The following is a 24,575-nucleotide window of genomic DNA, read 5'->3' as shown; positions in this document are numbered from 1 at the left end:
TCTGACCTCAGTTAGAGAGAGGCAGGTTCTTCTCCCACTGTCCACCACCACCATTTAACAAATGTGCCTCTTATTCTTAGTCACATGGAAAATCTGTAGTTTTCTGCTTTGCTTGCTTGAAGGTATTTTGACTTAGGGATTTTCAGGCTCCTAGACACCTGATAAACTCAGTGTCACTTCATTTTGGCCACAGATGGCCAGCCCTTAATGGTGAAAATGATGCACAGGGTATGAGGCTGAAACCAGAGGGACTCTCCATTACTCTTTGCTGATAGCGTGGATGGTTAAGAATCTGCCTGTAATGTAGGAGACCTAGGTTTGATCTCTGGTTTGGGAAGATCCCCTGGAGAAGGGAATGGCTTACCCGCTCCAGTATTCTTATCTGGAGGATTCTGTGGACCGAGGAGCCTGGCGGGCTATAGTCCTGGGGTCACAAAGGACATGACTGAGCAACTAACACTTTCACTTTTCACTTTCAGTGATGTAGACACCATACCTAATTTAAGTGATTTATTTTCGCATTAAAAACTACCCCTAAACTTAGTGACTTCAAACTGTGATTCATTATCTTGCATGATTCTGTGTGCTGACTAGGCTTTGTGGGGTGGGTCTTCGGCTGACATCATTCAGCCAAAGTCGTTCACTTGACCACATTCATCTAGTAGCTGAGTTGGGTTGAGAGGTCTGGAAAAAGCTTTAGTCACATATTTAGCACCCCAGCATGCCTCCACATGGCTCCTGTCTCTGAGTGGACCTTTGGCACGGAGTTGTATGTGCTGTGCTTAGCCTCTAAATCATGTCCCACTCTTTGGGACCCCATGGACTATAGCCCGTCAGGCTCCTCTGTCCGTGGGCTTCTCCAGGCAAGAATACTGGAATGGTTGCCATGGCCTCCTCCAGAGGATCTTCTCACCCTGGGATTGAACCCAGGCCTGCCGCATTGCAGGCAGATTCTTTACCATCTGAGCCACCAGGGAAGCCCAAGAATATTGGAGTGGGTAGCCTATCCCTTCTCCAAGGGAACTTCCCAATCCAGGGATTGAGCTGGGATCTTCCGCATTGTAGACAGATTCTTTACCAGCTGAGCTACTAGGGAAGCCCTGACTTAGGTGGTCTAACTAAGTTGTTAACTTAGTTGTCTAACTAAGAGTTTTTACAGATGGCAGCTGGCTTCCCAGAGAAAGGAAGCGGAAGCCACCAGTCCACTTAAGGCTGGGACTCAGAACTCTCAGAAAGCTACTTCTGCCACATTGTATTGGTCAAAAAAAGCCGAAGAGCCATCTCAGCCTCAAGAAGAAGAAAATAGGTTCCAGTCCTTAGTGTGAGAAATGGTGTGAGCTTACAGAAATGAGAGCTATGGCCGTATTTAGAGACCATCTACTGTCTTCCCTCACTGTATCTTGTCTGCTCACCAGCAATAGTTATTGTCAGGATATTTAGTATTTGCTAGTTTGTTAGGTATAAAATGACCCAACCAAATAAACTTGAACAGTCAGGCACACTTGGGTTTGCATCCCAGCTCAGCCGCTTTGTAGCTACGACCTTGGATAAGTTATCCAGTTAACCTCATCTAAGGTTTGGCAAGGATTAGAAACAATATTTATGCAAAGCACATAGCCATGTGTCTGGAACATAAGAGGGACTCAATGAGCGTAGCCCTTCCACTTCTTTCTCTCCACCTTCACTTCCAAGAATTATATGATTCAACACTGGAAGTGCGTCGTCCACCTCTGGACTGGGATTTCACAGCTGTTCAGCAGCTGCACAGAAACACAATTAAAGGGGACAGGAAGGAATAAAGCTGCCGCAACCCATTAAAATTCTGCCTCTGGTTGGGTTGTACGCGGTATTCACATTGTGATGAGAGATCTTCTTGGGTGCTTTAAGGAGGATGACAGCACTGCCCCACCCATGCCCCACGCCCCTGCAGCTGGCTACATCCACAGTCTGCAGCCCCTCAGATGACCCTGGTGTGTTTGGAGAGGACAATGTCAAGGTTAGGCCAGTCCTTCCAGTCTGAATCCCTCCAATATTACCACAGCAGACGAGTAAGTCTTTGAGCATCCAGGGCGAGCCGGAGGAGGAAGGAGACCCCCAGGGTGAGGTGAGGATGGTCCCTTCTAGCTTGTTCCTCTAGCCCTCCCATCTGTCCCTCCAGGACACTGTCAGGCGCCAAACTGGGTGGACGACGTACCTCTTGTTTCGTTTGAATTGAAGATAAGATAAGTTGTGTCAATCTCAGATTCCCCTTTAATCACAACCGGCCCCCTCTTCTGCCACCCCCCAGAAAAAGAGACCGCCCAAGCAGGATAAAGGATCTGAAGGGAGCCTCTGGCTGGCCAGCTACAGCAGCAGGTTTATTTCCTGGCATTATGTGGCTCCCCTCAGCCTTGACGGCGGGGATTTGTGCTTCCAGCCTTGGGGAGTGCTGGGGGTCTTGGGGAACTACTCACTCGGCACCCCCCTGGCAGACCCTTTGGTCTGAGAGCCTTCCTTCTCTGGAGATGAGAGCTCAGCATGCATTTGGGGGCTGATAATAGGATTAATGAAATGAAGTGTGTAACTGTTCCTCAAATGAAGCTGTGACTATTTTGATAGAGGCTGATTTCCAGAACCATGTTCATAAAAGAGAAGGGACTTTTCCCTTTCTGTAGCAGTCCCTTAAGGGCTTTGGTCTGAACAACCTGATTCGGTTGTCCCAGAGAATAAGGATCCCTCAAACTTGGGCACAGAGCATCCAGACCCCTGAATGTCACTCGGGTCAGCATATCTGGGTGTAAACTGAACCTGACTTTGGACATTCTTTCTAGCCTATCCCCAGGTGCAAACATGATGGTGATGATTGCAGCTCATGTTGAGCTCTTACTGTAGCAGGCGTTTTTTATTCACCGCCTGGCTCCACGCCCATGACACCAGCACACAGCAGGCAGGAGGGCTCAGGGGACGGTGTGGCTCTTCTAAAGTAACACAGGTAGTGAATGGCAGCATTTATCTTCAGCCTATTGGACCCCAGGCCTCTTGCTCTTAATCTCTGGGCTACCTCATTGATTCTCAAGCTTCTTTTTGTGTCCGAATCACCTGGGGAGCTTGAAAAAGCACAGACATCTTGACAGTCCTCTAGGTTAATTGAGTCCCAGTTTCCCAATCTCAAGGCAGGGGTGCAGACACCAGAATTTTAAAAAAGCTCCTTGATCAAACCATTGTGCAGAATAAGCCACAGTCTCCGCTTTCACCCAGCCTTTCAGAATCACCGCAGGCAAGTTATGAGTTTGCCCATTACCCACGAGGTGAGGGTTATGCAGATGGCTGGACCATCAGGGTGTTTACTTCCAGTGTGGGAGGGACCGGTTGACTAATCGAAAATCTACAGTTCCTCAGTTGAGAAGTCTGGGTCAGGCCTGGTTCTGTTTGTGACGTGACTGTGCCTTCAGCTGGAAATGGAGCATTGAATAGCTAGAGCCGCTCTGCTTTTTCAGAGAGGAGAGGGTACACTCCCAGAGCCAGAGAATTTAAATGGACTTTATCCCCCAGCCCACCCCACCCTCAGCGTGTTAAATCCTTTCAGACACCCCTGTGCTCCTCTTCAAATGCAGGATTCTTGGACCATAATAAATAATTACATTCTTCTATTTGGACTCCGATTCCAGATAGTAGTAATCCAAGAAAATCCAATAATGACAGTTGCATTAAGATCCTTCTTCCAGGCTAAGCAGAACATCTGTTTAGACATATTTTTAATCGGCAAATGCTTCCTGTGTTGAGTCCTCAGCAAATTAAATTTCTCACTGGACCGAGGGGGAAGCTGTCATTCAATAACCCATCTCTGGAAATTACACTCCAGCCTCTTTCCAGGTGCACTTAAGATTTTCCCATGCTGACTCGGCTGCACACAGGCCCTTATAACACCAGGTCACAAGTATGGATAAGCGCAGCTTCTCTTGAGAAACATTGGATTCCTTAGTGTTAGTCCCTCAAACAGAAAAGTATTTTTGCCCATTCTCCAAGGGGGAGTTGGCGGCAGAGGAAAATTTAAGAGACTTGTTGAAAACCATATGGGAAATGAATAACAAACTTCCACTTGCTACAGCACTGCCTGTGATTACTTAAGACAGGATGATTCTCAGGATTTAAACATTAAGGACTTCAGGGCTGCCAACATTTTGGAGAGGTTTCCGCCGCAGAATTGTTTGGCCTGTTGGTTGTTTATTTTTAGAATAACTCATCTATTCTTTAATTAATTAATTGAAAACCTAAAAGCACCCCATGCTTACCACCAGCCAGACACTGTGCTGGGTGTGAATAGAGTGGTAAATGAGCCAGCCACAGTCCCTGCCCCCACAGAGCTTCCAGTCTATGGGGGCAACTCACATTTGAAGCTTTCCCAATGGCTCAGCGGGAAAGAATCAGCCTGAAATGCAGGAGACGTGGGTCTGATCCCTGGGTCTGGAAGATCTCCTAAGGAGGAAAGGGCCATCACTCCAGTATTCTTGCTGGGAAAATCCCATTGACAGAGGAGCCTGGTGGGCTGTAGTCCACAGGGTTGCAAAGAGTCAGACACAGCTGAGCACACAAACATTTGGAATCTGGATGCAATCTGTAGTCCTGGGCTGGGATAGCAAGTTAAAATGTCTGTAGAGGCCTAGCAGGTAATGTCAGTGGGTGAAGTGGCCGGATGGAACCGTGTGAAGTGGGAGATGGATTCTAGCAACCAGGAAAACATGTGCCTTGACTGTGAGGAGCAGATGCTACTTAACTGCTGTGGCTGCAGATGATAGAAGATGAGCCACTGTTGCCACATCTTTTCATTTTTGAAGAAAAACTAGAAAATTGGGATTTTTATGTGAAAGTCCTTGATTTTTAAAAGTTGGCTTCTCAAGTGAGATTTAAGAAAAAACAAAACAAAGTTTGGTCCAAAAGCATCCAGGCCAAACAAAACACATCTGTGGGTTGGGTTTATACCAAGAGCTGCAAGTGTGTGACTCCCGATCTAGAAATTCTAGCAGTAAAACAATTATGTTCAGGCTGAAAAATGTGTTACACGCCAACTTTCTGATCCTAGTGACTGAACTGGCATGGACCTCTTTTACAAACAGAGAACTACTAGGAAAAAAAATAAAATCTTCCTCTTACCCCAAATTAAAAATACAGAGTTACACTCAAAGAAAAGAAAGGGAAATTGTCATGATCAGGAAGTAATAGCTATTTGCTTTTAATGATGGATACCTAAGGCTAACTACACTTAGATACAGAGGGCTGATGGTATATAATTACAGTACTAAGACAGTGTTATATCAGCAGAGGGATAAGCAATGGACCAGAATAGAGAATGCGGCAATAAACCCAACTGCTGTATGACCCAGAAGTTCCGCTCTTCAGTATTTATTACAGAGAAGTAAAAATCTTCGTGCAAATACCTGTACATTAATGTTCATAACAGCTTTCTTTGTAAGAGCTGGAAACAACTCATGCGTCCTTCAGTAAGTGAATGATTAAACAAAGCGTGGTGCATACATACCATGAAGTACTGCTACTCAGCAATAAAAAGGAACTGTTGATACAGGCAACAACTTGAATGAATCTCCAGGGAATGGCGCTGAGTGAGAAAAGCCAATTTGCAAAGGTTATACGCTGTAAGATTCCATTTAAATAATGCTCTTCCAATGAAAACATTTTTTAAATGGAGAACAGATTAGTGCTTGAGAGTTTAGGCATGGGTTGGGAGGGAGGGGGAAGGAAGTTGGATGTGACTGTAAAATGGCAGCATGAGAGATCCTTATGGTGATAGTACTATTTAGTATCATGAATGTGATGGTGGATACACAAACCTGTACCCGTAATAAATTGTGTAGAACTGTACACACACACACATGAGTATGTATAACGCTGGGGAAATCTGAATGAGATCCCCTGAGTAGATGTCCATATCCCAGTTGTGATATTGTACTATAGTTTTATAAAATGTTGGGGGAAACCGTCAGTTCAGTTCAGTTCAGTCACTCAGTCGTGTCCGACTCTTTGCGACCCCATGAATCGCAGCACAGCAGGCCTCCCTGTCCATCACCAACTCCCGGAGTTCACTCAGATTCACATCCATCGAGTCAGTGATGCCATCCAGCCATCTCATCCTCTGCTGTCCCCTTCTCCTCCTGCCCCCAATCCTTCCCAGCATCAAAGTCTTTTCCAATAAGGCAACTCTTCGCATGAGGTGGCCACAGTACTGGAGTTTCAGCTTTAGCATCATTCCTTCCAAAGAAATCCCAAGGCTGAGCTCCTTCAGAATGGACTGGTTGGATCTCCTTGCAGTCCAAGGGAAACCGTCAAAGGTACACAAAATCTGTCTGTATTATTTCTTGCAACTGCATATGGATCTAAAATTATTTCCAAAAAATTTTCAATTTACAAAAACTATTTCATAGACTTCACGGTAAAGAAACTTCTGGCAATGCAGGAGATGTAAGAGATGTGGGTTTGATCCCTAGGTCAGGAAGATTCCCTTCTTGCCTGGAGAATCCCATGGACAGAGGAGCCTGGTGGGCTACAGTCCATAGGGTAACAAAGAATCGGACATGACTGGAGTGGTTTAGCACACATTTCATATGCAACAAAAAGAATATTGAACCTCAATAGTATGACCATTGCAAAGCTTGTTTCATTGTTTGTGGTGGAAAATGTATTGCTCACAGAAAACACCTGTTGAATGACTCATTTAAAGCAAAAAACATAATTACACAAAAAGATTGAAAGCAAGTGATGAAGGAAAACTATATGAGGCAAACACTAATCAAAATAAAACTAACATAGCAATATTAATATCAGTCAAAATAACCTTTATTATGGATGAACATTATTACAGATAAAGAGGATATTTATTGATAAAAGACACAGTTTAGCCGGAACATTTAACAATCCTTACTTTGTATTACTTAACCAACATAGCCTTGAAAAATATAAAGGAAAAATTAAAAATAAAGATGACATTCACAATCTTCGTTCTCAAGGTTGTTTAAAGCACTTTTCTTGATAGCAGATATACCAAGAGGTCAAAAATATTTGTAAGGAGAATATTTGAACAACATATGTAGCACTCTTCAACCATCAGTTTTGGAAACTGACGCACTTTATTTCAAGGATATATGAAACATTTTTAAAAAGCGATCACGTTGTTGTTCAGTCATTCAGTCATGTCCGACTCTTTGCAACCCCAACTGCAGCACGCCAGGCTTCCCTGTCCATTACCAACTCTCGGAGCTTGCTCAAACTCTTGTCCATTGAGTCAGTGATGCCATCCAACTATCTCATCCTCTGTCATCCCTTCCCCTTCTCCTTCTGCCCTCAATCTTTCCCAGCATCTGTCTTTTCCAATGAGTCAGTTCTTTGCATCAGGTGGCCAAAGTATTGGATCTTCAACTTTAGCATCAGTCCTTCAAATGGATATTTAGGATTGATTTCCTTTAGGATTGACTGGTTTGATCTCCTTGCAGTTCAAGGGACCCTCAAGAGTTTTCTCCAGCACCACAGTTCAAAAGCATTTGGTATTCAGCCTTCTTTATGGTTCAACTCTCACATTCATACATGACTACTGGAAAAACCATAGCTTTGACTATGTGGACCTTTGTTGGTGAAGTAATGTCTCTGCTTTTTAATATGCTGTCTAGGTTTATCATAGCTTTTCTTCCAAGAAGCAAGCATATTTTAATTTCATGGCTGCAGTCACCATCTGCAGTGATTTTGGAGCCCAAGAAAATAAAGTCTGTCACTGTTTCCATAAAGCAAGGCTCAAGACACCAAAGAATTGATATGTTGAAGCACAGGCCAGCATCCATGGCCAGAAGGCCAAATCTAGCCTGCCATCTGTTTTTGGAAATTCAGCGTTATTGGAACACAGCCATACCCACTCATTTACATCTATGGCTGATTTCACACTACAGTAGCAGAGTTAGGTAGTTGCAACAGAGAATATATTAACCTCAAAATGTAAAAATATTTATTATATGGCTTTTTACAGAAAAAGTTTACTGACCCCTGCCTTGAAGAATAAGTCGTTGGAACACAAAGCAATGTTGGATATCAATAACACACTCACACACACACAGACAAATATTTTAGATAGTAACAATCACACCTCTAAATAATTCAAGAATCAAAGAAGAAAGTCCAAATGGAACTTACAAAATGTATCAAGGTCTAACATTGAAAGGTACATGTCAGACTTCCCTGGTAGTCCACTGGTTGAGACTTCACCCTCCAATGCAGGGAGTGCAGGTTTGATCCCTGGTCAGGGGGTTAAGATACCACATACCTCTAGGCCAAAAAAACCAAAACATAAAACAGAAGCAATATTGTAACAAATTCAGTGAAAAAGATTTTTTAAAGAATTGTACATGTCAAAAGACAGCATGTAGATAAAAAGGAGCTCAGTGAAATTTCAGTGTTAAAATGGTAATATTAGAATAGAAGAACAATTGAAAATTAATGTGCCAAACATTTAACTCAAGAAGCTGGAAAAGCATAGCCAGTTGATTTTTTACAGGTTGTCAAGACAATCCTGTGGGGGGAAAACTAGTCTTTTCATCAAATGGTGCTAGTACAACCAGATATTGCATCCAGAAGAATGAAATTAGACCCCTACCTCACACTATACACAAAAATCAATTAAAAATGTTTGAAGATCTAAATACAAGGGATAAAACTATAGAACTTTAAACAAAAATATGGATGTGAGTTGTTATGAGGCTGGATTATGCTGCACCTTGGAATATCATGGCCTCAATGTCTCATGGCTCCAGACTACTGCAATAAAGTGAGTTGCACACATTTTTTGGTTTCCTGCTGCATATAAAAGTTATGCCTATACTATAGTCTATTAAGTTTGCAGAAGCATTACCTCTGAAAATAATTTTACATAATTTTAAAATACTGCTAAAAAATGCTAACCATCATCTGACAACTCAGGGCTATCACAAACCTTCCATTTGTAAAACACACTCAATAAAGTGAAGCACAATTAAACAAGGTATGTTTGTAATTGATTATGTATGACATAAAAAGCAACAAAAGAACAAAAATGAATAAATTGTATTGCATCAAAGTTAAAAACTGATGTGCTTCAAAGGATACTATCATAAAAATGAGAAGACAATCTACAAAATAGGAAAAAATATTCGAATTTATCTGATAAGGATATGGTCTCCAGAATATACAAAGAGTAACTGTAATGCCAACAATGACAGAAGACAACCCAGTTGAGAAATGGACAAAAGATTTGAATAGACATTTCTCCAGAGAAGATATGTTGTTGTTGTTTAGTTGGTAAGTCATGTCTGACTTTTTTGACCCCATGGACTGTAGCCTGCCAGGCTCCTCAGTCCATGGGATTTCCCAGGCAAGAATACTAAAGTGGGTTACCGTTTCCTTTTCCAGGGGATCTTCCCAACCTAGGGATTGAACACGAGTCTCCTGCATTAGAAAGTGGATTCTTTACCACTGAGCCACCAGGGAAGACCCCAGAGAGGATATACAAATAACTAATGAGTACACAAAAATATATTCAACATCATTAGTCATCCAGTTCAGTTCAGTTGTTCAGTCGTGTCCGACTCTTTGTGACCCCATGAATCACAGCATGCCAGGCCTCCCTGTCCATCACGAACTCCCGGAATTCACTCAGACTCACGTCCATCGAGTCAGTGGTGCCATCCAGCTATCTCATCCTCTGTTGTCCCCTTTTCCTCCTGCCCCCAATCCCTCCCAGCATCAGAGTCTTTTCCAATGAGTCAACTCTTCGCATGAGGTAGCCAAAGTACTGGAGTTTCAGCTTTAGCATCATTCCTTCCAAAGAAATCCCAGGGAAATGTAAATCAGAACTACACTGAGATGCCACTGCACAGCCTGAGGATAGCTATAATAAAAAAGATTGATGTTGACAAGGATATGGAGATACTGGAACCCTGATACTTTGCTGGTGGAAATATAAATAGTGCAGCTCCTTTGGAAAACAGTCTGGTAGTTCTCTAAAAGGTTAAACATAGAGTTATTATGTGCATTGGGATGCTTCCACTCTTTGGCATATAACAAAAAGAACTGAAAAATATATGTCCACACAAAAATGTGTACATTAATGTTCACACCAGCATTATTCATAATAGCCAAAAAAGTGGAAACAACTCAAATATCCACCAACTAAAGGACAGGTAAATAAAATGTGGTGTACCTACACAGCGGATTATTATTTAGCCATAAAATGTAGTGAAGTACTAACACATGCTACAACACGAATGAACCTTGAAAACATGCTAAGTGAAAAAGGCTAGACACAAAAGGCCACATATTGCATGATTCCATTTATATGAAATGTCTAGAACAAGCAAATCCATAGAAACAGAAAGTAGATTACTGGTTGCCAAGGGCTGGAGGGATTGACTCATAATGGATACAGGGTTTCTTTTGGTGGTGATCAAAATGTGGAAAAGCTAGTGGAGGTGATGGAATTCCAGTTGAGCTCTTTCAAATCCTGAAAGATGATGCTGTGAAAGTGCTGCACTCAATATGCCAGCACATTTGGAAAACTCAGCAGTGGCCACAGGACTGGAAAAGGTCAGTTTTCATTCCAATCCTAAAGAAAGGCAATGGCAAAGAATGCTCAAACTACTGCACAATTGCACTCATCTCACACGCTAGTAAAGTAATGCTCAAAATTCTCCAAGCCAGGCTTCAGCAATACGTGAACTGTGAACTTCCAGATGTTCAAGCTGGTTTTAGAAAAGGCAGAGGAACAAGAGATCAAATTGCCAACATCCGCTGGATCATGGAAAAAGCAAGAGAGTTTCAGAAAAACATCTATTTCTGCTTTATTGACTATGCCAAAGCCTTTGACTGTGTGGATCACAATAAACTGTGGAAAATTCTGAAAGAGATGGGAATACCAGATCTCCTGACCTGCCTCTTGGGAAATCTGTATGCAGGTCAGGAAGCAACAGTTAGAACTGGACATGGAACAACAGACTGGTTCCAAATAGGAAAAGGAGTACGTCAAGGCTGTATATTGTCACCCTGCTTATTTAACTTCTATGCAGAGTACATCATGAGAAATGCTGGGCTGGAAGAAGCACAAGCTGGAATCAAGATTGCCGGGAGAAATATCAATAACCTCAGATATGCAGATGACACCACCCTTATGGCAGAAAGTGAAGAGGAGCTAAAAAGCCTCTTGATGAAAGTGAAAGAGGAGAGTGAAAAAGTTGGCTTAAAGCTCAACATTCAGAAAATGAAGATCATGGCATCTGGTCCCATCACTTCATGGGAAATAGATGGGGAAACAGTGGAAACAGTGTCAGACTTTATTTTTGGGGGGCTCCAAAATCACTGCAGATGGTGAGTGCAGCCATGAAATTAAAAGACGCTTACTCCTTGGAAGAAAAGTTATGACCAACCTAGATAGTATATTCAAAAGCAGAGACATTACTTTGCCGACTAAGGTCCGTCTAGTCAAGGCTATGGTTTTTCCAGTAGTCATGTATGGATGTGAGAGTTGGACTGTGAAGAAAGCTGAGCACTGAAGAATTGATGCTTTTGAGCTGTGGTGTTGGAGAGGACTCTTGATAGTCCCTTGGACTGCAGGGTAATCCAACCAGTCCATTCGGAAGGAGATCAACCCTGGTATTTCTTGGGAAGGACTGATGCTAAAGCTGAAACTCCAGTACTTTGGCCACCTCATGCGAAGAGTTGACTCATTGGAAAAGACTCTGATGCTGGGAGGGATTGGGGGCAGGAGAAGAAGGGGTCGACAGAGGATGAGATGGCTGGATGGCATCACTGACTCGATGGACGTGCGTCTGAGTGAACTCCGGGAGTTGGTGATGGACAGGGAGGCCTGGCGTGCTGTGATTCATGGGGTCGCAAAGAGTCAGACACGACTGAGCAACTGAACTGAGCTGAACTGATAGAGGTGATGGTTGCACAAGTTTGTGAATATACAAAACCAGTAAATTGTACACTTTAAAGTGGTGGTTATTATGATGTATGAACTGTATCTCAATTTTTTAAAAAAAGAGAGAAAAGAAGCTAGAAAGGAAACATCAGAATAAAATAAGTGAAAATAGATGTATGTAAATAAATAAAATTAATGAAATAATGAAAATGAAAAGAATAAACAAAACCAAATCTAATTTTTAGGGGAAAAAATATAAAAACGAAAGAGAAAATGCCCCAAAGTGAGCTTAGTGAGTATAAGCAAGTAGATTGAAAACAAAACCTTAAACTGTCTGAATGATGAATGAGACAAATGTGGATTCAATTATTCAGTTGCCTCAAGGTTAAGCGATTCTACCCACCCATCTGTCTCTACTGTTCCTAGGGATCATAACTTGAACTCAGAGCCTTAAATAGAGTCCCGGTTTCTTTCCCATCATCTTCCCTCAAAGGTCCAGATGTACAGACAGACCCAGAAGAGCTGGAGGATTCTGTGGGGCGCTGCATTTTACAGGGGTTTATCTTGCAAATAATTTATTTTCCCAGCATCACAGACTGGTTCACTTTATTTGTCATGCTGGCCAAATTATTTCCAGTATTTGCAGCATTGACAATATTTGGTCAAGACAGGGGACCGATGCAGCTTGTTCTCCCCAATGTCTGTGGCTCTGAGAAGAGAGTACTTGGCTCCTCTTTAAAGGGCTGTGAGTTGTCCTAGTCGCTTAATTCTGTGGCTCACCGGCTGCCCTTGAGTCCCATGGGGCTTCTTTCAAGACCTCCTACAAGCCAGACCCGCTTCCATCCTAGGCCTGGGACACTCACTACACTTACTGTTGAACAAATGATGATAATTTTCTCCTTCATTTCTGCTGTGCAAGGTCTTCACTGCTGTGCGGGCTTTCCTCGGGCTTGTCTCTAGTTGCAGCAAGTGGGGTCTACTCTGCACTGCAGTGGACGGGCTTCTCATTGCAGTGGCTTCGCTCTCGTGGAGCATGCGCTCTTGGGCACGTGGGCTTCAGGAGTTTGCAGCTCCCCGGCTCTAGAGCACAGGTTCGACAGGCCATGGGTTTCCTTGCTCCAAGGCACGTGGCATCTTCCTGGATCAGGGATCGAACCAGTCAGGGTCTCCGGCACCGGCAGGTGAATTCTTTACCACTGAGCCCCGGGGAAGCCCTGCGCTTTCTCTTGCTCCACTCAGGTTTAAAACCCTGAACAGATCCAATATCCCCTTGAGAATACATGTTCTGAATTTCTCCTTTTGTGGATTCATGGGTGATATAATCTTTACTATATGCCCAGGAGGAATTAAAAGCAAAGTAAATGGCAGCCCAACTCTCTTGCAGATGGAAAGGAGAACGCCCTGCTTCCACAGAGCCCCGGGATCTTGCATGCTGGAGCTGAGACCTTCTCTCCCCGGGTCCGAAGAGCCACAACCTCAAGGACAGAGAGGATATGGCCGGGAGGGGTCATCCCGTACGTCATTGGCGGGAACTTCACTGGTCAGTAGCTCCAGATGAGGCTTGCTTGGGGATGGGGGCTTTGTCTTCCCTGGTGGGCAAAGTCCTCCCTGCAAGGACTCAGTTGGGATGGAACAGATGCTGGGGTCATAGCAGTCGCCGTGCTTCAAGCTTCCTCATGACCACTGGGTCTCATGCAGTCAGCCTGGGGAAACTGCAGTCTCATTTGGGGCTATGTCCTCAGAGGTGGTCACCTGGTCCCTAAGGCATTATCCCAGAGCCTCCAGTAAGATGCCACTCTGCCCCTCAAGGAGTCCCCAGTTCTAATAGGAGAGAGAAAGAGATGTGTTTTCTTAAAGAACTAAAATGTAGGAGTTGTAATCAGCTACTAACTTTTGTTCCTTGGTATCTTTTTTGTTTTTGTTTTCTTTTTTTTTTTTTGGCCTTGCCACGCGGCTCGTGGGGTCTTAGTTCCCTGACCAGGGATCAAACCCATATCCAGTGCTGTGACCGCCCAGAGTCTTAACCATTGGACTGCCAGGGAAGGCCCTGTTTCTTGGCATCTTAACCATGTTCTTTCAGATCCAGTGTGCTTATCTTGCCAAAGCTTTATATAACTTTCATCAGAAATTAACTAATTTTATAGAGAAAACTTTCTTTACAAAGAGATTTTTTATTCTATAATTAGTAGGATTGCTGTTTTGGTGAATCATTGTTGTATAAACAATTTTAACTTAAAGTGTCAAATGGCTCCCCCAAAATGGACAGCTAAGTTACTCTTTATTCTGTATATATGTTTTGGGGGCCAATGAAATGACACTACACCCACGTCTTCTAGATCATCATGGGAACCTTCTAGTGGTTTGTTGGTTTTCTGCAACAAAGTCATTCCAGAATTCAGATCCCATCCGCAACCTTCCTGTGTACTTCCCAAAGAACTCTTTTTTTCTAGATCCTTCTCATTCTTTCTACCAAAATCAAAATACAGTTGTCTTATTTATTGCAGACTGATAGATTTTGAAAAGAATACTTATTGACTGGATGAAACTATCAGCCTAGAGTTTGCAATTACTTTATTCTTGCTCCCAATTTACTTGTTGCTTTATTTTCAATGTCTAATCAAGGAAATATGAAGAAAAGTTCAGAGGAAGTATGAAATTCATCTGTTCTTAGACTCAAGGATCCCCCAGCAAACACTGAACCCTGATGCAAAAACATCATGAGTGTACCTACAAATAGAATTTTTAGAGCATATGGGAATATACTCTCCTATAGGTAGAAAGTAAAACGAAAGGGTGAAATGCAGTGCTGGTTATTTACTTGAAAGGCCAAAACTTTTCAAACTGAATGACCTAAGTAACATTTTTTTAAAGTTTAGGAAAGTACTTTCAATGCAAAGGAAAAGTTGGGAGGCTGGGGACATTTGAAAATCTATTTTTACCCTCTCTTCCAATTCACAAACTCCTACTCTCTAAGTTTTTGGTTATTTGGGAGAGTTATATTGTATTCTTAGCCAGGGAAATCCTTAGTCCTAGTTCATTTTAATTCTGGGCCACTGAAACAAGCTTTTTTTTGATCATTGGAACAAACTTTGTTAATGAACCAGCATGCTCTAGAACATCTAAGGAAGCTATGGACCCACGAGTGAATTGATGAGCACCTGTCCTGTCGTTTCAGGAAGCCAGAGGGCCATTTTTAAGCAGGCCATGAGACACTGGGAGAAGCACACCTGCGTGACCTTCATCGAGAGGACAGATGAAGAAAGCTTCATCGTGTTCAGTTACAGAACGTGTGGGTAAGTGCAAGTGAGTTCACCTCAGTGGAGATTGAGGCAGACAAGTCAGATGGCCCAGGAGCCTTGAATTTTTTCTCTAAAACAATATGTGTTATAATATGCTGTAATTATAGGAGTCCAGAATTTGTCAGAAACTCTTCTTGCCCTCAACAAACTCACAGTCCAGGGACAAAGTAGGTAGGTCAAGAGGAAGACTCCAGAATGGCAAGGTGTCTGTATTTCCTGTCATGGGAGCAAGCTGAAGGAATTGGGAATGTTTCATATGGAGAAGTGATTCTGAACCGACTTGAGGCCGGTGATTCCACTGGGAATCTGATGGAGCTATGGGCTCCCTCTGGACGGATGTACATTTATGCAAAATTCTGCATGTAATTTTGTGAGCTCCATGGGCTTACAGACTTCCTCCAGAAAACATGATAAATAATAAGATGATTGGATTATAACTAAACTTATCTGTTATGCCAATAAATATAAGGGTGGTGTATTTTCCTGAAAGGAAAACGTTCTCATATTAGTTCAAAATCTTAAATCCAACTACATGCTATATATGTGAGAGGACTACTGAAGAAAATGATCCAGAAATGTTTAAAAGTAAAAGGTAAGAAGGCACACAGGCAAATACTAACAAAAAGAAAGCTGAGATCACAATTCTAGTTGTAGACAACACTTTTTCGTTGTTTCTTCAATTCATTTTCAAAGTCAGAAAGTGCTAAAAAAAAAAAGTGAGACACTTCATAAAGAAAAAGAGTACAAGCTACAGTGAGAATATAACAGTCATAAATCTTTATGCACAAAATAGCATAGCATTAAGAGTCATAAAACAGGCCCCGAGGGTTTCAAGGGGAAATCAACAGAAACACCAACGGCAGAAGACTTTATTTCATTGCTGTCAACCCAAGTAGATCAATGTCAAGTTAACCAAAAAATAAGTAGAGATTTGTAGCGGACTGGAAAAATGTAATTAATAGAGTTGAGCCTGCGGGTCTACCAGATTCCATAACCTGTAACACATGTTTAAAATGCCTCTTAAACATTTATAAACATGGTTCATCTATTAACTATTAAAAACACCTCAATGTATTCTAGAAGTTCAAAATAAAATTAAAATTTCTCTGATTGTAAAGCAATGAAACCGGACATAATAACAACAAAAATAGAATAAATACTCCTGCATTACCTGTTAAGTTAAGACCTCCCCTCCCCCCCCGCTTTTTTTACAACTCTTAGATTTTAAAGAAATCAAGATTAAAATCACAAGACATCTAGATAGCAAAAGCCTCACAGTTCAAAACTGAAGAGATCTGGGTAAAGCTATACGCTCAGATATCCACAAATCTGAGAATTAAGAATGACAGTGAAATACTCAATTTGAAGAAGTTAGCAAAACAAATGAATACATAAAAACCCTCCACCGCAACAAAATAAACCTCATGAGAGCAAGAAAATGGACAAGGTAACACATTATAGAAATGATAAATTGGAGAGTGACTTCTTTGAATAAACAAACAAAAAACTGTAGATAAACTAATTACTTGTTCAGTTCAGTCCAGTTCAGTCACTCAGTCGTGTCTGACTCTTTGCAACCCCATGAATCGCAGCACGCCAGGCCTCCCTGTCCATCACCATCTCATCCTCTGTCGTCCCCTTCTCCTCCTGCCCCCAATCCCTCCCAGCATCAGAGTCTTTTCCAATGAGTCAACTCTTCGCATGAGGTGGCCAAAGTACTGGAGTTTCAGCTTTAGCATCATTCCTTCCAAAGAACACCCCAGGGCTGATCTCCTTCAGAATGGACTGGTTGGATCTCCTTGCAGTCCAAGGGACTCCCAAGAGTCTTCTCCAACACCACAGCTCAAAAGCATCAATTCTTCAGTGCTCAGCTTTCTTCACAGTCCAACTCTCACATCCATACATGACCACTGGAAAAACCATAGCCTTGACTAGATGGACCTTAGTCGGCAAAGTAACGTCTCTGCTTTTGAATATGCTGTCTAGGTTGGTCATAACTTTTCTTCCAAGGAGTAAGCGTCTTTTAATTTCATGGCTGCAGTCACCATCTGCAGTGATTTTGGAGCCCCCAAAAATAAAGTCTGACACTATTTCCACTGTTTCCCCATCTATTTCCCATGAAGTGATGGGACCAGATGCCATGATCTTCATTTTCTGAATGCTGAGCTTTAAGCCAACTTTTTCACTCTCCTCTTTCACTTTCATCAAGAGGCTTTTTAGCTCCTCTTCACTTTCTGCCATAAGGGTGGTGTCATCTGCATATCTGAGGTGATTGATATTTCTCCCGGCAATCTTGATTCCAGCTTGTGCTTCTTCCAGCCCAGCGTTTCTCATGATGTACTCTGCATAGAAGTTAAATAAGCAGGGTGACAATATACAGCCTTGACGTACTCCTTTTCCTATTTGGAACCAGTCTGTTGTTCCATGTCCAGTTCTAACTGTTGCTTCCTGACCTGCATACAGATTTCTCAAGAGGCAGGTCAGGAGATCTGGTATTCCCATCTGTTTCAGGATTTTCCACAGTTTATTGTGATCCACACAGTCAAAGGCTTTGGCGTAGTCAATGAAGCAGAAATAGATGTTTTTCTGAACTCTCTTGCTTTTTCCATGATCCAGCGGATGTTGGCAGTTTGATCTCTGGTTCCTCTGCCTTTTCTAAAACCAGTTCGAACCTCTGGAAGTTCACGGTTCACATATTGTTAGTCTAAGACAAAAAAGTGACAGTGCAGAAACATACAAAATCAGACATACAAAAGTGAGAAATAACCACAGATTCAGCAGAATCATAAAAAAGAACTTTATAAACTCTAGGGAAAGAAATGTTGAAACCTGGATGATGTGATTGACTTCAAGGTAGATATAAAGGACTGACTGGCACAGACCAGTAACTTTGAAAGAAATTGGAAAACTGTCAGAAAAACTTTCTCCTCCATACCACCAACTTAGAGTTGCACAGATGAATTCTTTCAAAACTTCAAGAAACAGATTATCCTGGTACTATTTAAGTATTTTAGAGCATAGAAGAACACGTTCTTCCAATTTACTTTTAATAAACTGTCATGGTGTTGCTACCTCAAAATGAAAAAGATGGCACTAAAAAAGAGAAAATTATAAACTCATCTAACTTATGAATAGCCATGCAAAATCCTAAGTAAAATGTTGGCACATAGAACACAGCAGTAAAAGAATAGAAGAGTAGCCTGCCAAAAAGGTTTATCTACGAAATACAGGGCTAGTTCAACATTAAGAAATCTATTTGCATCATTCAACATATTGATAGCTCAAAGGAGAGAAGCCATATTCATGTCTCAATAGATGCTAAAAAGGCATCTGCACATTTCAACATACCTTCATGATAGATCCTTGACTTAACACACACATATACACATTAACATAACACACACAAATCAAATATATATCTATGTCCCAAAAGCCCACATCATGTTTATCAATAATAATTCTAGAAACATTTCTATTAGAATCAGGAACAAAAGATGTTTATGATCACCATAGTTATTTCTTTTTTTTTTCTGGAAATACTAGCTAATATTTAGCTACCCAAGATAAACACAGTGAATATTGGCAAGAACAAATATTGTTTGAAGTTAATGTGACATGTGGTGAAAAAACCCAGAAAATCAATTGGAAAACTATCAGAAACAAAAGGAGACTCTATTAAGGTAACTGACTACAAAATTAATCAACAGTAAATAACTTCTGCCTTAATTAAATAATTTGATAAAGTAATACTTTCATAATGGGGGAAATCACAGCTTTAGTAGAAACAGAGTAGATAATATACCTAAGAATAAATCATAACAAAAATGCAAAAATATGCCAGCCATATAGGAAGAAAACAACAAAATTCTAAGGAAACTTTTAAAAAAGAAGTAAAAATGGAAATACATCCTGTTTCCTCATATGGAAATGCCCTACATAGTAAAGATGTCAGGACTTCCTAAAATAACCTATAAATTCATGCCATTCTGATTTAAACAGCATCTTCATATATGTATTTGTGGGTGTGTATGTACATATATTTTAAGAGCGTGAACAAACGATATTAGAGTTTTTCGTGTAGAAATAACAGAGAGAACAAACAGCAGGGACAGGGACAGAGGTAGGGGAGGAGAGGTCTGATGTTCTATCCCAACATACGTGATATCAAAATGCAAATGAAGGGCTTTCCTGCTGGCTCAGCGGTAAAGCATCTGTCTGCCAATGCAGGAGACATGGGTTCGATCCCTGACAAGATCGCACATGCCACAGAGCGACTAAGCCAGTGTACAACTATTGAGCCTGTGCCCTAGAGCCTGGGAACCACAACAAGAGAAGCGACCACAGTGAGAAGCCCACATACCACAGCTAGAAAGAAGCCTGCGCAGCAACATAGACCCAGCAGAGCCAAAAATAAATAAGATTATTTTTAAAATGCAAATGAAGATAATAATTAAAACCATTTGGAACTCAAGAAAAAAATAGATATATGGAACGAAAGAGCTTAAAATGAATATGTTTATATACTAATTTAGGTAGCATTTTAAATGAAAGATAGATGGATTAGTCAGGGATATGTGAATATTGGAATAATTCAGTAGCTCATTTTTAAGAAAATAAAGCTGGGATACTACCACACTTCATATACCAAAAATGATTTTGGCCAGATCAAAGATGTAGGCATTTAAAAATTTTTATTTACGTATTTATTCTTGGCTGTGCTGGGTCTTCATTGCTGTGCGGCCTTTTCTTGAGTTGCAGCAAGCAGGGGTCACTCTATAGTTGCGGTGCACCGGCTTCTCACTGCACCGGCTCTAGCGCATGTAGGCTCGGTAGTTACAGCTCGCAGTCTCTAAAGCGCAAGCTCAATAGTTGTGGTGCACGGGCTTAGTTGCTCCACGGCATGTGGGATCTTCCCAGACCAGGGATTGAATCCATGTCTCCTGATTCTTCACTACTGAGCCACCAGGGAAGTCCAAAGATGTAAGGATTTTTAAAAGAAAAAAAAAGAAAAATGTGAAACGTACTAGAAGGAAGCAAAATTGCATATTAATTATAATCTTGCAGTGTAGATGGCCTTTCTAAATAGCACATAAGAAAAGAAAGATATTGCATGAAAATTTTAAACCTTTATACAGCTAAAACAAAAAGAAATAAAGGGAGAAAAACATTTGCAATGCATTTAATAGTCAAAGATTTAATCCCCTAATTTTCAAAAGGTTCTTACAAATCAGTAATAAAAAGATGGACAACCCTCCCCCTTCCCCAACTGGGGAAAGATGTGATCTCACAGTTCACAAGAAAAAATATAAATATCACATAAAACATGGAAAACTATCCAACTTTGGTGAAATACCACTTTTCATCTATCAAATTGGCAAAAGTAGTTTGGCAAAACCAGGGCTGGCCCAGTTGTGGGGAAATAGGGCTATTTAACATACTATTAAAGGACATATAAAAAGACCCAACATTTGGGGATTGAAATGTGATAGTATGTATCGAAATATCAAATGCCCATACCCTTTTATCCATTGATTCCATTGCTTGGAATTTACCCTACCAAAAGCAAGTAAGACCTCAATGGTTTCTTTGTTTTGTATTTTGTTGTTTGTTTTTCCTCTCTCTTCCCTGAGGCTTCGGTTAAATAGAAAAAACTGAAGTCAGTCTAAATGTGTGTTGATAAGAGACTGATTAAATAAATTTTAATACTATGTTGCTTTGAAAAAAATTAGGTTAACACTTACTGTTATGAAAATATCTATGTATTAAGGAGGGAAAAAGGCAAGATGAAGGACAATGTACATGATGTATTTTGTAATTAAAAATATTATATGTGTATATACAGATGTATTACATTTTTTGGACTGGAATTCAAGAAGCTGTCAGCAATAGTTATCTTTGGAACCTTAATACTGTACTTAAATCTTTTGTGACATGGGCATGTATTTTTAAAACATTTTATAGAAGTTATCTGCGTGGTGGGATTATGGGCCATTTTAATTTACTTTTTACAGCTTTCTATATTAGGAACAATGAATATATATTTTAAAAAATAATTGTGCCCAGAAGGGAAGTCATCTCTAAGGCTCCTCTGATAATAGCAAAAAGACTCATGCTTTACAGAAAGTCAGGGGCTCCTTCCTTTGTCTCTTCCTTGTCATCAGAGACTCAGGGGTAGAAGGGTGGGGGAAGGTATTTACTTTTTTCCTGGAGGAGAGGCTGTATCTTTCTAAGGTTTCTCCAGGCCACCAAAAAGGTCAAGAGCCATTTTTGGAGGGAATTCCTGCCTTGGGAGGGAAGTTGGACAATGAGATTGTTTTCAAGCTTCATTCCCTGATCTGCTGACCTGGGTATTTCTGCAATTGTCCAGCTGTTGTTCCTATGTTGGGCGCCGAGGTGGAGGCCCACAGGCCATATCCATTGGAAAAAACTGTGACAAGTTTGGCATTGTGGCCCACGAGCTGGGCCATGTGGTTGGGTTCTGGCATGAACACACCCGGCCAGACAGAGACCAGCATGTAACCATCATCAGAGAAAACATCCAGCCAGGTAAGGAGTCTGTATGGAGCCTAGAAGCGAGCGGTCAGGCAGGTAGCACCATGGGGTCAGGAGGGAGGAGAGAGACAGGTAGCTGGGGGCAGACCGACACTCATTGGTAAGTATGGAGGCCTTTGTCACCAGCACTTTATCCTTCCATGTTTTGTCTTTCTGGGGAGGTCATCTGCTAGAGCTTTCAGGTTAGAGCAGAAGCAAAATGATTCCATGTTGTAAAGGACAGTGAAATCTAACTCCATTTAACAGGAACAGAATCGACCAGAACACTGTTGCAGCATCAAAGCTACTCATCCAAAAAAAGAATTCTCCCAGTTGCTTTTCGAAGACTCATTTTTGCTGATGTAGGCAACACATATTTTTGAAACTGAAATCTAATTAGGACACAAGTACATGAAAAGCAGTATTTCTGCCTATCCCAAGGCAGATAAAGTGTCTAGATTTCTTAAAAATACCTCCCCGTATTAAAGTTTTATACAGAAATTCATATTGAACATGAAAGTCACTGATTGAATAATATATTTGCCTTAAAAATGCTTTCAAGAGTGTGAATAGTGAATTTGAGATTGAACTTAAATATTGGATTTCTTTTCTTTGTTCCTTCAATAACAAGACTAGAGATTTAAAGGCAATTTTTTTTTTCATAACTAATCTATTAACTTACTTTAAGTGTTTTGAGAGGCATTTTGGGAGGGGTGTTGGGTGGTGGGGTTGGGACCACATAGAGCTGTTCTAAGTTTCAAATTTCTAATCTGTCAAAAACAACAAGAAGAACCACCACCAAGCCTGTCATTTGACTGACTAACAGAGCTCCCGGAAGTTGCTATGGGCCCTCCTTCTCCCCTCCTCTGCCTCCTTTCAGGTGCCTACCTTGGTTTTCAAAGACGTTAACAGAGTGTTGTGTCACAGGTCAGGAGTATAATTTCTTAAAAATGGAAGCTGGGGAAGTGAGCTCTCTGGGAGAAATGTACGACTTTGACAGCATCATGCACTACGCCCGGAACACCTTCTCAAGGTCGGAATCTATGGTTACGCCTCATCCGTGTTGTACTGTGCCTGCCGCAGGCGGGGGTCGGATTCCAGGAGGTCTGCGGAGAGCAGGTCTCCGCATGTTCCTGGCACAGTTGGCATGTCTGTCCTTGAAATACGGTGGCCTCTGGGCTGCAGTGAAATATAATCTAATCAGGTTCCTGCTAATAAGATTGAATCCCATTGTGAAGCTGGTGTTTCATCATGCCCTCATGTCACAAGCAGCAAACTGGAAAAGGGAAATTATTGAGGGGTTGGCTGGAATCATAACTTAGAGGCTCTGCGTAAAATTTCCAGCGGGTGGGGCCCTCTTCTAAAGTACATCCAACCAGGTCTCCTAGAAGAGGTGTGGTTTATTGGAAGCTAGACCGTGTCAGAGTTGGGAGGGTGGTAAATCAGGGGCTCATTTTAGAAGAAAGTGGGGCTCCAGCCAGTTGGAGGGCTCACAGGTAGCGGAGGTTGGAATGAGAACAAAAATCTGGGTCTCCTGCCTGCTGGCCACACGTGATGGTAGCTGGTATCCTCAAGCCTGGGCAGGCCGGTTCTTTGTGGCTGGCCTCAGCAGGATCGGTTTTGATGAGCTCATGCTGTGCTGGACCCAGTGTTAGGTATTTTGCATATTACCCTTGCTTCTGCATTACTGTATTACCCTACCCTTATCATGTAAGTATTTTGTATAGAGAAGTGTTTCACTGCTTGTCCCAGTTTTGTAGATCTTTCCACTCGAGTTATTTTTCTCTCTTGGCATTTTCCCCCCCCTAGTTTCAGCCTAAAATCAGCTTTTTATTTATTTAATCATTAAATAAGATTTAGGGTGATTCCCAATATATACAAGAAAAAAAAATTAGGTGAGGAGACTTGGAGATGTGAAGAGGGAAAAAATAAGGGTAGATAGCTAAGTTGAAGCTTGGAATCTATTTGGCATTCAGAATATATGCCACAAAGTCATGTACCCTTTGTTAGGGTTGGCAGCAAATCCTCCCCCATGCCTCCTAGCAGGTCATAGCAAAGAGGGAAACAGTCTGTTTCATGAATCTCTATGTCCATCAAGATCAAAGGAAACCATTAGTTCAAGAGACAGACAGCTCTTGGGAGTGGAAAGGACACTGTTTACCCAGGCTGCTTGGCTCTTGGGTACAGCTTCTGAAAGCATCCTGTCAATAAGGTCATACTACCATGGGCGACATCCTGTACATCTCAGCATCCCAAGTTCCAAGGGGGCACTGGTCCTCTGGCCACACAACTGAGTTAGTTTTGATCGCCATCCTGCACCCAGGCAGGAGCTCTCCAGTACTTTAAGGGGTGGAGTTTGGCCCAAAGTCAGCATCTTGGAACACCTGGGGTGGGAGTGACCTACCCAGTTCTCTTTACTCTTCTTCTGGCTCTTTATAAAAAGATACAAAAGGGAATATGATGTAATGAAGAGACCACTGACCTGAGAGTCGAAGGCTGAATTCTAGCCCTCGTTCACCCATGCACCTTGCTGATGAAGGAGGTATAGATAGTAATTAGGGGCAGCTTTGTGTGGGATCGGATCTCCACCTTCCTGGGCCTCAGTTCCCTCATGAGAGAGTTGGAACAGATGTTTTCGGATCCCTTCCAGCTCCAACATTTCATGTTATAATTTATTAACCTGACTGTGAAGGATTGACAGATATGATCTCACACATTGCCATATGGGAATCTGAGGCTTCCTCTTCCACACTGGGAAATGGAGACTTTGAAGGACCTAACCCGGGGGTCTGAGAGGCAGGATGAGTGCCCCCTCTGCA

At 41.8% G+C, this 24,575-nt stretch overlaps 1 protein-coding gene across 1 annotated transcript in view; it reads left to right on the top strand.

Moving 5' to 3' along the window:
• TLL2 (tolloid like 2) overlaps positions 1 to 24,575 on the top strand; it is a 141,089-nt gene that overhangs the window by 68,448 nt on the left and 48,066 nt on the right. Inside the window, exons 4-7 of the mRNA XM_068961545.1 lie at positions 13,311 to 13,466; positions 15,102 to 15,219; positions 21,593 to 21,771; positions 22,684 to 22,789. Coding sequence (XP_068817646.1) covers positions 13,311 to 13,466; positions 15,102 to 15,219; positions 21,593 to 21,771; positions 22,684 to 22,789 — 559 coding nt within the window. The remainder of the gene's footprint in view (positions 1 to 13,310; positions 13,467 to 15,101; positions 15,220 to 21,592; positions 21,772 to 22,683; positions 22,790 to 24,575) is intronic.

The sequence above is a fragment of the Capricornis sumatraensis genome, chromosome 23, assembly GCF_032405125.1.
Source record: "Capricornis sumatraensis isolate serow.1 chromosome 23, serow.2, whole genome shotgun sequence".
Classification (NCBI taxonomy): Eukaryota; Metazoa; Chordata; class Mammalia; order Artiodactyla; family Bovidae; genus Capricornis; species Capricornis sumatraensis.
Note: the sequence above shows the minus strand (reverse complement) of the source record. Positions and strands in the feature narration are given on the sequence as shown.